Raw genomic sequence first — 15,966 nt, forward strand, 5'->3', positions numbered from 1 at the left:
CCGCTGGGGGTCAGAATTTGGTGTTAGCATCATGAAAGCATGGATCCATATGTCAATGGCATTTATTTTTGGTTTACTTTGGGACAAACATTTGAACTCCACACCATTTTAACTCCACAGCCTACGTGAGTATTGTTGATCCCTGTGTGACCAGAGTCTGCACACATTACATGTGTTGTGAAAAGCGCTATACAAATATATTTGATTTGATTACACACCATATCGCAGAGTTCAAATAATCTCAAACTATTTTCTTGAAGATGCCAATGAGTTCACTGTTCTCAAATGGCTTCCACCATCACCAGATCTCAGTCCAGTAGATCATCATTGTGACGTGCTGGAGTGGGAGGTTCACATCATGGGTATGCAGCTGCTAGATCTCCAACAACTGCTTTATGCTGTGATCATATCAACAAGGACCTTCATCTTTGACAAAACGTTGCAGAACACTGTTGCTCCAAAAGAAAGAATATGATAATGACACCAATGTCGTTCCCGTGGTGATGGAACCATGTCGGGCTGTGACCCCTACGCTGGAGGAGTGTCTCCGACAGATCCCCGGAATGACATCATCAGGATTCGGAGTCTGTTTGTGGGCAAACTGTTACTCGGCTGTAACTGCAGCTGTGTTCCTGGACAGCAGGTGGCGTAGTTACTGCCAGATCCGCCCTCGCTACCAACAGAGTACTAACTGATCATTTTTCCAGATGTGAAGTGGCCTTGCTCCATGGGTTTTTAGTTTATCTTGTATTTCATTACACTGTTTATTCATGTTTTCACACCAGATGTTACTCACGTCTGTACTGTCTTTTTGTCTTGCCCCGCACTTACTAATTTAAACATTTCTCGTAACATAAGGGCTGCTTTCTGTTTGGAACGTCTAGCGACCTTTTTGTTTGACATCAGCCAACATTAAACCTGCCTTATGGGAGAGTGTATGTCTGCCATTGACATTTAACTGCCTAAGAGTACATCATTTTCCTTATGTTTATAAATAAGTTACCGAGGTTTTCAGTTGGCCAAATGCTGCGTGGTTGTACCTCAACATCATTAAGGATGTTGTCGGCCGTCTTTGGGTGGGTTGGGCTTAATCTATGAATATTCAAATATTTTAATTGGATCAAAAGTGAAGCTCTCCCTAAAGCTTTTTTTTGTTATATTATTCTTGTACTTACCTAACATGAGCAGTGCCTTTTAGTTTTGGAGTCGATTGTGAACTATTGGCTTTTTATTTTAATCAGACCTAAAGGCCGTACCAGCTACGTCACCTACGTCAGCTACGTCACCTACGTCAGCTACGTCAGCGGGGACTGTAGATCAGCATGTGGATCAAACTAACTTTCACTACTGTCTCTTCAAATAAACAAAATGAACCCCTAGCCTTATGCATCTGGAGATGGTGTTGGTGTTTTTCCCATCGTGTACTGAGCGCGTACCTAACATGTACTGAGTGTGCAACCCGAGCTGTGATCAAAACTGGTGTGAACCAAACTGACATCACCAAAGTCTAAATATATATCAGAGGACAACAGGAGCTCTGTGTAATTTGAGTTGAATTGAGTTTTGAATTAAGTTGAATTGAGTTTTCATTGTGTCCAGCTCACAAATGAACAATTTCTTTAAGACACTCACTGGTACACACACGTACATATGCACACGCACGCACACAAAATTCGATTAAAGTGGGTGTAAAATTGATTACATGTTGCTAATGTTAAATGCTAATTGATTTTATGACTAATCAGTGTTAGCTGCAAGTTGCAAACTCTAACCAGGATTATCGCTGACTCTTTTACTTCTCTCTCTCTCTCTCTCTCTCTCTCTCTCTCTCTCTCTTTTTCTCTCTCTCTCTCTCACACACACACACACACACACACACACACACACACACACAGTGGGAAAGGTACATTTATCAGGTTGCTATGCGTATGTTGCGACAGGGTTCCAGTGCCGATTGTTGTCACAGCTACAGGGTTGCAGTGCCATACCGATTGTTGTCACAGCGACAGGATTCCAGTGAGGATAATTGCTTCAGGGGCTTAGTGATGTGGGCCACCTGCCGAAACAGTTGGCTGTGTGTGTGTGTGTGTGTGTGTGTGTGTGTGTGTGTGTGCACGCATGTGTGTCTGCGTGTGTGTGTGTGTGTGTGTGTGTGTAGTGAAGAGGTTGGGTGTGTGTGTCTGTGTGTGTGTAGTGAAGAGGTTGGGTGTGTGTGTGTATGTATCTGTGTGTGTGTGTGTAGTGAAGAGGTTGGGTGTGTGTGTGTGTGGAGTGAGTCAGCTAGGAAACATCAGTGTTATAATATACAGACATGAACAGGAAAATCTCTCTCCTCCCTGTGTGTGTATGTCCAGTGATGGGTGGTGTCCTCTGTCCCCTCCCTGTGTGTGTACGTCCAGTGGTGGGTGGTGTCCTCTCTCTCCTCCCTGTGTGTGTATGTCCAGTGGTGGGTGGTGTCCTCTGTCTCCTCCCTGTGTGTGTATGTCCAGTGGTGGGTGGTGCTCTGTCCTGGGTGGTGGCAATCGAAATTTGTCCTACGCTTTATATCCATCTGTGCAGTTAGAACACACACACACACACACACTAGTGATTACTAGGGGGCTGTGGATCACACGTGCCCAGAGCGGTTGGCAGCCCTAGCCCGGCGCCCGGGGAGCAGTTGGGGTTAGGTGCCTTGCTCAAGGGCACCTCAGTCATGGCCTCAGGTCTGGGAATCAAACCCACGACCCTCCGGTCACAAGACCAGTTCCCTACCACCAGGCCATGACATGTATATCCAGTGTTGGGTGGTGCTCTGTCCTGGGTGGTGTCCTATCTCCTCTCCCTCCCTTTGAGAGGTTTTTTGTCTCAGATAACTTCCTTCATCCAATCAAATGCTAGTGTGGCAGGTGGAGGTAGAGGACCTAAATGAAGGAGCTGTCAGGTCAAAGGTGCTGTTTTAGCAGCGCAGCAACTGCACTTAAAAACCCAACCCCTTTCAGCTCCCCATATATACACCTCATACACCTTCATAAAGACCTCATAGACTCCTATAACGGTCATAAACACCCCATATACCCGTATACACCCTCATGAACACCCCATAGACCACTATACACCCTCATGAACACACCATAGACCACTGTACACCCTCATAAACACCCCATAGACCACTATATACCCTCATGAACACCCCATAGACCACTATACACCATCATGAACACCCCATAGACCACTATACACCCTCATGAACACCCCATAGACCCTTATACACCCTCATGAACACCCCATAGACCACTATACACCCTCATGAACACACCATAGACCCTTATACACCCTCATGAACACCCCATAGACCACTAAACACCCTCATAAACACCCCATATACCCCTATACACCCTCATAAACACCCCATAGACCTTTTTACATCCTCATAAACACCCCTTAGGCCCCTTTACACCTTTATTAACACCTCATACACCCCTATTCACTCTCATAAGCTCCCCATAGACCCCTGAACACCGTCATAGACACCCCATAAACCCCTATAAACCCTCATAAGCACCACACAGACCCCTTTACACCCTCATAAGCACCCCATAGACCCCTACGCACCCTCATAAATACCCCATAGATCCCTATAAATATTCATAAGCACCCCATAGACCCATTTACACCCTCATAAACACCCCATAGACCACCATACACCCTCATAAGCACCCCATAGACCCCTACACACCCTCATAAATACCTCATAAACCCCTATAAACCCTCATAAGCACTCCATAGACCCATTTACACTCTCATAAACACCCCATAGATCACCATACACCCTCACAGTAGCATAGATGTGAGCAATTTGGGCCACTGTGAAAAGAAAAATCACAATAATTATTAGGGGTGTCACGATTCTCTTAATCCTCGATTCGATTGTATTTCCGATTTTAGGGTCACAATTTGATTCTCGATTTACAGCAGAGAGGCCTAAGCCAGTTTAAGATTAGTCTATGGTCAGTCATTGGTTTGATTAATCAAATTTACAATATCTTATTTCAAAAGGTGGGTTTGATATAAGTGATGCAAAGTGATAAATGTGATCTGTAATACACCACATTAGGCACAAATGGTCAAATTTAAATAATTTAGTTAAGATAAATGTAACAATCTTGATCTCAGTGGAAAACAACAAAAACAAACAAATAATAATAACAAAAATGAGAGGTCACAGAGGGTACCTGCTATCTAGTGGCTTTTTTTGGTAACAGCAATGTGCAACATAAAATAAATAATAAAAAAATACAGGAACAGTCATGTACAAAATAATAGAACTAATAGAGCCTTAACAAACTAAACTCTATACAAAATAAAAAAAAACAATTTCTTTAGTGTCTTCATAAATGGAGGGCAACATTTTAGTTGTAAGATGCAACCTTATACTTTCACGAGTGACCGCGCAAACCTGCGTGAATCCCGGAGGCGTTTATACTTAAAAGTGCTAGAATTTAGGCGAAAGTACTTGAAAATGCTTGAAATTGTAACTTTCAAATTGAAACTTCGTTTCACAACAAATAGCTGTCTGACTGAACTCTTGTATTACGTTAACAAATACGAGCCTCTTGTAATTCCAGGACAAAACATAAGAGAACGTGAAGACGTTAAGATTGGGCGTTTTGAAAATAAATAACCATTAAATAATGTGATTAAAAAGCGAATTATTTCGAATCATTATGAGTATATGTATAAATATTTAACTAAAGTTTAACGTTATGGGAAATATTGAAATGGACCTTGAAAGTGACGTACAAGTGCTTTAATTCCACCTGGTGAAGGTGTATGAACCCTGCAAACATGACTTGGTTCATTGCGCTGAGGCGCGGCGCGAATCGATAGCGCGCGAGGCTCTCGCGCACGGGTGGAGCCACCGCGATTATGTCATTTTCGGCGCACGGATCCTCGTGATGCATCAAGTATAAACCAGGCTTTACTTTGCGTAGTGTGGGTGCTTGCGTAGCTTAGAGGGAGGGATCGTCGATCCTCTTTTTGACTTCGAGGCTCGAGATCGTGACATAATTTCGATCGATTTCGATTAAATATCAAAATCGTGACACCCCTAATAATTATACATATCATTGCATTGTTGACCCCTAGTCCACTCAGTCATGGGGTGGAAAAAGACCAAGACCAAACATCCACCATAATCCCAAATGTTACATTATGCCATGGATCACTCAGGAGATTTAGGTGGTAGCACTGGATAGCAGGACAGGTGATGACTAAGGCATTAAAGGCTTTAAAATGGAGACAGAGAGAGAGAGAGAGAGAGAGAGAGAGAGACAGCGAGCGAGACAGTGAGAGAGAGACACAGTGAGAGAGAGAGAGAGAGAGAGAGAGAGCTTTAGGGAACAGGTAATTAGCCGTACTCTGGAGGGACTGGAGGTCTGTAGTGGTGTGGATAGAGGGAATAATGAATTCTGCAGTAAGCCTGGGCCTGCTTTGAGCTTCTAACACACAGTTGGATAAACTCTCTTCTCTTTTCTCACTCCCCCATCCCTCTCTCTCTCTTTCTCTCTCTCCCTCCACCATTCTCTCTCCTCTCCCTCTCTCCTCTCTCTCTCCTCTCCTTTCTCTCTCTCTTCTCCCTCTCTCTCTCCCCCTCCACCATTCTCTCTCTTTCCCTCTCTCCTCTCTCTCTCCCTCTCCTCTCACTCTCTCTCTCCTCTCACTCTCTCCCCTCCACCATTCTCTCTCTCCTCTCCCTCTCTCCTCTCTTTCTCCCTCTGCTTTATTTCTTCTATCCTTTTACTTAATTTTTATTTTTCCATCTTCCTGAGTTCATAAATCAAATTATTTATTTCCCAAGACACATAGCACCATAACAAGCTCCTCTTATGAGTGAGTGAGTGACTGTGTGTGTGTGTGTGTGTGTGAGGGAGATGTTCTGGTTTTGCTTTATGTGAGTATTATTATAGCAACATTTTGAAAGTGTGTGTGTGTGTGTGTGTGTGTGTGTGTGTGTGTGTGTGTGTGTGTGTGTGTGTGTGAGAGAGAGAGAGAGAGAGAGAGAGGCTTGAGGTGAGTGTGCAGCTGTGATATTGTCCTTTTATTTTTATGAGGACAAATGAGACTAAAGACAGCAGTGTGTGTGTGTTTGTGTGTGTGTGTGTGTGTGTTTCTTGAAGCTCTGTATGTGAATACTGAGTTTATGAGGACTCTGTATGTATTTGTGCTTGAAATCAATTAATCAACATATTAGGTGTATGTGGGGTGGGTTTGTATATGTTCAGTTGTGTGTGTGAGAGTGGGGTGTGTGTATGTGTGCAGGTGGTTGTGGGTGTGTGCAGATGTGTGGGAATGTATACGTGCAGAGTGTGTGTGTGTGTGTGTGTGTGTGTGCGCGTGTCGGGTTTATTTTCTAGATGCTGCTTTGAGTTTGATTGGATGAGGAGTAATGACCTCTGACCCAGATCCCTGCAGTAGAATTGCTGACTACATCTTCTCATTTAAACACTGCACAATACATTCTGTAACCCCCAGCCGCAGAACAGTAGTCTCGTGTCCTTTAGAAACCATCCCAATTTGGGTATTTGTGCATAAAAATGTCCCAATTTGCATCACCACTCTCCCAGTCAAATTGGCTCATATTTTTACCGTATTTGTTGTTAGAACATACAGCGTTAAGACTCCTTAAAAAGACTCCAGTTCAAAGACCACTTCCACTTCACTCAAACACACAGCTTCATTCAAACGTATTACAAGCTCTGAGGAGCTTTGAGAATTTAACCTGTCATGCCTGCCATCCATCATCAGTATGTTATTCTCTCAGTTTAGCCTACACCAGGCTAATCTCTTGAGATTTGAATCCCACCTGGCTGAGACTCTAATGAGATGTGTCCTGCTTGGTCCTGCTGTGTATCGCCTTAGTAGTGTTTCCCGTGGTGTTTCCCATGGTTTTTCTCGTGGTGTTTTCTGAGGTGTTTCCTGTGGTGTGTTCCCATGGCGTATCTTGTGGTGTTTCCCGTGATGTTTCTCGTGTTGCCTGTGGTGTTTCCTGTGGTGTGTTCCCATGGCATATCTTGTGGAGTTTCCTGTGGTATTTCCCATTGTGTTTCTCGTTGTGTTCCCTGTGGTGTTTCCTGTGGAACAGCTCAAGAATGAGCTCATGGCCGGTATGTGTCGTGAGGAAGTCTGAACCAGGCAGGCTCCCCGAGGACTGGGCCACTTACACGCCTACTGTAACCTCAGCAGCAGTTTCTGGTTTAAACACTAAATACCACTGTTACTCAAACAATCACACACAGTGCTGCAACCCAAACACACACAGCACTGTAACCAAAGCACAACACAACACTGTAACCCAAACACACACAGCACTGTAACCCAACCACACACAGCACTATAACACAAACACACACAGCACTATAACACAAACACACACAGCACTGTAACCACCAGTGTGAGAGTAACATCAGGACACAGAACGTCAACACGGGCCACATTTGCCATGTTAGAAACGAGCCCTGTATTTTTAGAGAGGCTCAGGAAACACTTCAGCGGTTCCGCGGCAGCAGTAAATACGAGTGTCTGCTGCGAGTCGGCCTGAGATCCAGACAGCAGCACACGCTCAGAGAGATGTGCTCAGTACAATGAAGCGTTTCTCGTCAAGGAGTGACAAGTGAATTGTGTTCGACTCATTCGTTTGCCGTTCGAAGATGTTGGTACTTGGCATGAATTGCATACTCACCTTCCCTCCCTCCCTCTCTCCCTCTCCTTCTCTCTCTCTCTCTCTCTCTCTCCAGGAGAACCCGTACCTCTGCAGTGACGAGTGTGACGCCTCTAACCCGGACCTGGCCCACCCGCCCCAGCTGATGCAGGACCGCGAGCGTGGCGGTCTCCTCACCTACTGGCAGACGGTCACGTGGCGCCGTTACCCAGAACCCCTGCTGGCCAACATCACGCTCTCCTGGAACAAGAGTCTGGAACTGTCCGGCGACCTGCAGGTGGTCTTCGAGTACGGCCGGCCCACCGCCATGGTGCTGGACAAGTCGGTCAACCACGGACGCACGTGGCAGCCGTACCAGTTTTACGCCGACGATTGCGTGGAGGCTTTCGGCATGGCCCCGCACCGCGCCACCGACCTGACGCTGGCCAACGTCACCCGCGTCATCTGCACGGAGGAGTACTCGCGCTGGGTGGGGGCCAAAGGAGACAAGGTGGTGCGCTTCGAGGCTCGGACGCGGCTCCGCCTCATGGCCGACGGCCTGTACGTGCGCCTGGAGAACACCAAAGGCCTGCGTGACTTCTTCACCTTCACGGACCTGAGGCTCCGCCTCCTCCGCCCCGCCCTCGGAGGGACCTACGTGCAGAGGGACAACCTGCTGAAGTACTTCTACGCCATCTCCAACATAGAGGTGCCCGCGAGGTAAGAGCACGCGCCCATTCCGACAAAATAGGAACCACATCAATAGGAATCTCAGAACTCAAAATGGGGAACAGGTGTGGTAAGGAGTTTGGGGGCGGAGCCACAGGAACACCTAGAAAACCCCGGAGGGCAAGAGTTGGTTCGGGACTCCCAAGACAAGCAGTCAGCTGGAGGTGCCAGAGCGTTGATACAGGAAGTCACCAGTGAAGTGGAGGGGATTCAGAGCAGGAAGTGACCTGTGAGGGGGAGGAGTTTCAGAGCTGGAGTTTCACAATACAAAATAAAAGTCCATACATAACTCGGGTTTTTGGCATCGTGTTTCTCTCCGAGTGTTCAGAGTTGTTCTGGGGAAACAGAATGACACATCCATACTTCATTAACGTCAAGATAGGGAGAGATTGGGATTATCCCAGTAATAAAACTTCTTAACAGGAGGACGGTCTCGTTTATCACAGAGTTCTTCTGAGACACGGATTATGCTTGTGTAGTAGAGGAGAGACACTTCAGCAACAAGCTGTCAAGGATGTCACTGTGAAGGCCAGCGGTCCGAAGGACACCTGTGTTGAGGTGTTAATGTGTGCCATGGATCATGCCGTAACACACACACACACACACATCCTAAAACAGTACACTTATTTCAGAGACCTCGCTGAATCTATGCATACAAAACCATTGCTTCCTGCAAGATTAACTGAGTGTCATTTTTGTATTCACAGATACTTTATATCTCTATATTAAGATCCACCTCGTTCCACTTGAGTTCAGCTTATACTGTCTAGCATGACAGTACACAACACACACACACACACACACACACACACACACACACACACACACACGCACGCGTACACACACACACGCACGCACACACACACACACACACACACACGCACGCGTACACACACACACGCACGCACGCGTACACACACACGCACGCACGCACACACACACACACACACACACACACACCATTTTTAGGTTGCTAGAGGCCATGCCAGACCACATACACTATATTTATACACAATATTTTTCTTGCTGAGATTGTAACTTGCTTTGATGAATGATACTAACATTATGTGCTGATCCCTCCGTCTGTCTGTCTATCTGTCTGTCTGTCTGTCTCTCTCTCTCTCTCTCTCTCTCTCACACACACACACACACACACACACACTATTCTCTTCCCTTTAACTAATCAAGCCATTACAAGAGTCTCACCCTAAATTTAAATAAAGCAAATCCCAGCATGTTTGGACACACACACACACACACACACACACACATAAATACATGAACACACACACTCACGCATGCACACATCACATGGTCCAGAGCCACCATGTAAATCCCTGATGTGGGCAGTTCTGGGACAGTGAGTGATGATGACATCACAAATCTGTCTGGCCTACTCAACACGTCGTATGTCGTCGTCTCCCCCCCCCCCCCCCCCCCCCCCCCCCCCCCCCCCGAGTATTTAATCTCAGAGATGCACTGAGATTACAGTTGATTCACTTACATGTAGAGAATGTGGTTAGATTACCAGTAAATAAAAGCAACCCACACCAGTAAAGTCTATGTCCATCTTTTAACATGGAAAACATACCAGGAACCGCCATGAAATTCCAGGATCCGTTTTATTTCCAAACCAGGAATCACAGTTAGGAATGATGCACAAACAGGGCTGTGAGTGTGGGAATTGAACTGGAATGAGGCAAAGGCAGGACGCGTGTGATTGGCTGCTTGCCACAAGGCAGAGGCAGGACGCATTTGATTGGCCGGTGTACAATCGCAGAGCTAATTGGTTGTTTTGGCATTAAAAGTATAGAGGCCCAGGAGGTGGCATTGATTCAATGGTGTGATGCATTGTCATTACAGAGATGGTGGTGTGGTGTTTCAACGGAGAGTAAAGTTACTCTTGGAGGACACAACCTACAGTACAACAGAGTAACGTTACTCTCCGTTGCTCTGTGTTACTCTGTGTTCTCTGTGTTGTACTGTAGGCTGTATCCTCCAAAGAGTAATGTTACTTTGTGTTGTACTGTAGGCTGTGTCCTCCAAAGAGTAACATTACTCTGTGTTGTCCTGTAGACTGTGTTCTCCAAAGAGTAACGTTACTTTGTGTTGTACTGTAGGTTGTGTCCTCCAAAGAGTAACGTTACTCTGTGTTGTCCTGTAGACTGTGTTCTCCAAAGAGTAACGTTACTTTGTTGTCCTGTAGACTGTGTCCTCCAAAGAGTAACGTTACTCTGTGTTGTACTGTAGGCTGTGTCCTCCAAAGAGTAACATTACTTTGTGTTGTCCTGTAGGCTGTGTCCTCCAAAGAGTAATGTTACTTTGTTGTCCTGTAGGTTGTGTCCTCCAAAGAGTAACATTACTCTGTGTTGTCCTGTAGGTTGTGTCCTCCAAAGATTAACGTTACTCTGTGTTGTCCTGTAGGCTGTGTCCTCCAAAGATACATTCACACAGTTTATGTTAAAAAATAAATAATCTTTTTGAGTCTTTTTCATAGACATACACACACTGTAATCTGATGTATGGATGAATGAGTTATACCAGGCTGGTAGAATTGAGGTTCACTGCGGGTCGCACAGAGCTGACAGCTCAGTATTGATCTGATAGAGGTGTGTGAGAGTGTGTGTGGGAAAGAGTATCCGTGTGTGTGGGTGTGTGTGTGAAAGAGAGAGAGAGAGAGAGAGAGAGAGAGAGAGAGAGAGAGAGAGAGAGAGTGAGTGAGTGTGTGTGTATGTGTGTGTGTGTGTGTGTGTGCTTGTATGTGTGTGAGTGTGTGTGTGTGAGACAGTGTGTGTGTGAGACAGTGTGTGTGCTTGTGTGTGTGAGAGAGAAAGAGTGTGTGTGTGTGTGTGTGCGTGCGCGCGTGTATGTGTGTGTGTGTGAGTGTGTGTAATGTTTTTCTAATATCTCTGTCCTGTAAAGCTGCAGTAGTGGTGCTCAGAGATTGAGTTCAACCAGACTGAGGTAACCTGTGATGTAGTTCTCATCTGTGGGGTATTTCTGATCTGTGGGGTAGTTCTGATCTGTGGGGTAGTTCTCATCTGTGGGGTAGTTCTCATCTGTGGGGTATTTCTGATCTATGGGGTATTTCTGATCTATGGGGTATTTCTGATCTGTGGGGTAGTTCTCATCTGTGGGGTATTTCTGATCTGTGGGGTAGTTCTCATCTGTGGGGTATTTCTGATCTGTGGGGTAGTTCTGATCTGTGGGGTATTTCTGATCTGTGGGGTAGTTCTGAACTGTGGGGTATTTCTGATCTGTGGGGTAGTTCTGATCTGTGGGGTATTTCTGATCTGTGGGGTAGTTCTGATATGTGGGGTAGTTCTGATCTTTGGTGTAATACTTTTGGTGTAGAGTAGGGGCTAATTCTCACCTCGGGGTAGTCTTGAGCTGGGGGTAATCCTGAGCAGTTCTGTGCTAGAGGGAGACAGTCCTGAGATGGGGGGAGATAATCCTAAAATGGATTTGGGTAATCCCGAGCTGGAGTGGGGTAATCTTGAACTGGATTTGGGTAATCCCAAATTGGAGTGGGGTAATCTTGAACCGGAGTAGGGTAATCCCAAATTGGAGTGGGGTAATCTTGAACCGGAGTAGGGTAATCCCAAATTGGAGTGGGGTAATCTTGAACTGGAGTGGGGTAATCCCCAGCTGGAATGGGGTAATCTTGAGCTGGAAATGTGAAAGGAAAACATGCAGATTAAATCCAGATTGTAGGGATTGTCATGGTAATCAGTATCTGATGTAAGATTCAGAATATGCTACCAGAAATGTGATACTCTGCTAGGAATGTCACTAACTATGTGTGTGAGAAAGAGAGAGGGGGGAGAGAAGAGAGAGAGAGAGAGAGAGAGAGAGAGAGAAAGAGCTGTTGAGAAAGAGTGAGAACACAGAATTTGTAGATAGACAGGTGTGTGTGTGTGTGTGTGTGTGTGTGTGTGTGTGTGTGTGTGTGTGTGTGTGTGTGGTTGGGAGAGGAGGGTGTGTGTGTGTGTGTGTGTAAATTCGTTTAATCACTTGTGAGAAGAAGTGGCACTACAGCAGGCCATGTTGAATCAGACGGGTCTGTCTGACTCACTCAAGCCTCTCATGGCTGTATCTCTCTCTCTATCTGTTTCTCTCTCTCTCTCTCTCTCTCTCTCTGAAGTGTAGTGTAGTAAAAAAGACTGAAACAGATTCAAGTAAGGTTCCTGAAAAAGATCAAACACTGAAGTAATCATTTTCAGGGAGTTGAGAATCATCTTCAGTGGGTTAAGAGTCATTTTCAGTGGGTTGGGAGTCATCTTCATTGAGTTGGGAATCATCTTTAGTGTGTTGGGAATCATTTTGAGTGGGTTGGGCATCATCTTCAGTGGTTTGTGAATCATCTTCAGTTGGTTGGGAATCATCTTCAGTGGGGGTCTGGGATAGTCTAGGGGTTTATGTAGAAGGTAAGAAGAATTTTCCTTCCTGTTTCTTGAGAATCAATCAATCAATCAATCAATCAATCAAAGTTTATTTGTATAGCGCTTTTCACAACACATGTTGTCACAAAGCGCTTTACAGGATTTAAAAGGTTAACAATACTATGGGTCCAGATCCCTAATGAGCAAGCCAAAGGCGACAGTGGCGAGGAAAAACTCCCTATGATGGTGGGGAATAGGAAGAAACCTCGGGAGAACCAAGACTCAAAAGGGAACCCATCCTCCATTGGGCGGCCCGTTAACACACAGATTACACAAAATACAGACAAATACACAAGTCACACACAAATCACACAATCAGACTAAGTAAAGGTAAAAATGAAAGTTCTGGGCAATGTTACTCTCCAGGTGAACCTCAGAGAAAAGATACGAGATGTAGTAAATATGTAACAGATTAATCAAAGGCCAAACTAAACAGATGAGTCTTTAATCGAGTTTTAAACATTGAGACTGTGTCTGAGTCCCGAATAGAGGCAGGAAGATTATTCCACAATTGTCTAAACATTACAGATCTAACTGTTGAGCATAGCTGTGAAATTGTGTGTGTGTGTGTGTGTGTGTGTGTGTGAGACAGAGAGCTATCTAATCACACTACACACTGTATCTGTCTCTTTCACACGCTCTCTCACACACATATAGACGGTGCTGTGTGAAAGAGTAAGGTTGTTGAAATATGAGATAAAGCAAATATAAGGAGACATGATATCAGATTCTACACCATTCAGTACAAACATTTCCAGATTCATGATAATCAGGTATGATAGAACGACCATTTTAGATTTTATACTTTGAGAGATTGAGACACTTTTAAAGACTTGACGTAATTAGGGGTTGATTGGATTTTAACAGACACAGTGACCATTTCTGATGGTAGAATACACTAGAGAGACTTTTGTACCTGCCATTTCTATTAGACCCATACTGTTCAGAAAATATTTGTTTCAATTTCTGATACCATAGTGAGATAATATTATGCAGAGAGAACCGTACCATCATTTCAGATGAGACCAGTACAGAGAGACCGCTGCAGGTTCCTTCTGTAGGAGAGAACATTAGAGACCAGCAGAGAGAAGAGGTGACAGAGGTGACCTACGCAGGTGACAGAGAGACCGTCAGGGAGAAACTCACACATATATATCACCAGTTCTGGAGAGATGAGAGGAATGTAGAGATGTAGAGATGGAGAGAGACCGTCAGGGAGAAACTCACATATATATATCACCAGTTCTGGAGAGATGAGAGGAATGTAGAGATGAAGAGATAGTCAGGGAGAGAGAGAGACAGATGGATAGACAGAGAGAAGGAGAGACAGGCAGAGAGAGATGTGTCAGCACAGACAGGGAGATGTATGATCTTCTGGGCACGGCTGATTTAATAATCAGTGTTTACTCCCCCTCTCCTGTGCACACGGGCAACGTCAGCGGGTTTTAATCTCATCTTCTCACTGTCCTTCCCAGCACCACGTTTCCAACGCTCGGTCTCTCTTTGACGAGAACAGACAACAGGGAAGACAGGGACTTCCTAAACAGACACAGAGATGCAGAGTGTGTGTGTGTGTGTGTGTGTGTGTGTGTGTGTGTGTGTGTGTGTGTGTGTGTGTGTGTATCTCTCTCTCTCTCTCTCTCTCTCTCTAATTCATATTCAAAATTGTTTTTTTTTCTAAGTCTAATTGCCTTACTGTTGCCAAAGTGTTGAACAGAATTATTAACATCAAAGTGATAAAATTGCTGATAAAGAACAAAATCTAAAGACAAGTCAAATAATAAATATAAAATCAAAATAAATATACACTATATAAAAAAGCTTCATATACACATGTGCACCTACTGTAAATGTACCATACACACTCGCACCCAAACACACTCACACACAAACACACACGCACACACACTTCAAAACATAAATGATGCACATGCACTTACATTAAACGGAATTATTGATTTACATTCATTTCGTTCCGTTATTTTTCCTTCTTCACGTCTTCCACATTTCATCTCATGTCAGTTCCAGTTTTCTTCAAGTTCATCGTTGCATCGTTCGTGGTTGTTTTAATGCTGTTTTGGCAATACTAATTGAACATGGTCGTGCCATTGAAGCTCATTGAACTGAATTGAATTACCGTACATATAGATCATATACTCATGGAAATAAGATGAGATGGGGTTTGTTTTCTCGAAGTGTGCAACGGTTGTATTCATATCATGCTGATTTTTAAAAGCTTTGGTCACTTTCAAGTGTGCAGCGTACCTCTGCCGCTGTTATATTCTCTTCAAAAATACGATAAGTGTTTTGTGTTTTTAACTAGTGTAAGTCTGGTGTGTTTTTTAATTCTGGTGTGAGTTGTGTGCGTTTGGTGCATGAGCAGAGGAAGTGTGAGGTGTGTGTGTGTTTGGTGTGCGTGTTTGGCACATGATTAGAGGAAGTGTGAGGTGTGTGTGTGTTTGGGGAGTGTTTGGTGTGTGAGGTGTGTGTATTTGGCGCGTGATTAGAGGATGTGTGAGGTGTGTGTTTGGTGTGTGAGCACAGGAAGTGTGAGGTGTGTTTGGTGTGTGTGTTTGGTGTGTGATCAGAGGAGTGCTGCTCTGTCTGACTGCATGTTCATTCTTCTCTGGGCTTTTTTGGCGAAGCCCCTTAACAATCTCCAAGTTATGGACTCTACGTCTGTTAACGTGTGTCCTTCTTTGTGGCTTTGACTCTGACTTAGCTGATCTAAGCTAAATGTTCTCCCTGTTAAGTAGTTTATAACATTCTCAGTAATTAATTGAATGTTTTGAGATTTGAAAGGGTGTAGGGAACTGTGTTGTGAAGGTGGTGTTTTTCTTTGATGGTCTGAGGGGGTCTGGTTGTGGGTGGAGGCGGTTACTCAGATGTGCTGCATGGTGACAGCAGTTGGATTTTTCTCTCTCTCTCTCTCTCTCTCTCTCTCTCCCTCTCCCCCCTCACTACCTCTTCCTCTATCTCTCTCTCTCTTTCTCTCTGCATGTCTCTGTCTACACGCATAAGATTCTTTTCCACCATGTGAAGCACTACTGAAGCAAGGGGAATCAAAGGAGAGAGAGACAGAAAGAGAGAGACAGAGAGATATGCAGAGCGAAAGAC

At 44.8% G+C, this 15,966-nt stretch overlaps 1 protein-coding gene across 1 annotated transcript in view; it reads left to right on the forward strand.

Moving 5' to 3' along the window:
* The window catches only part of ntng2b (netrin g2b), an 86,506-nt gene that overhangs the window by 11,890 nt on the left and 58,650 nt on the right, over positions 1-15,966 (forward strand). The window contains exon 3 of the mRNA XM_076986312.1: positions 7,776-8,398. Coding sequence (XP_076842427.1) covers positions 7,776-8,398 — 623 coding nt within the window. The remainder of the gene's footprint in view (positions 1-7,775; positions 8,399-15,966) is intronic.

This window comes from Brachyhypopomus gauderio, unplaced genomic scaffold (assembly GCF_052324685.1).
Source record: "Brachyhypopomus gauderio isolate BG-103 unplaced genomic scaffold, BGAUD_0.2 sc46, whole genome shotgun sequence".
Taxonomy (NCBI): Eukaryota; Metazoa; Chordata; class Actinopteri; order Gymnotiformes; family Hypopomidae; genus Brachyhypopomus; species Brachyhypopomus gauderio.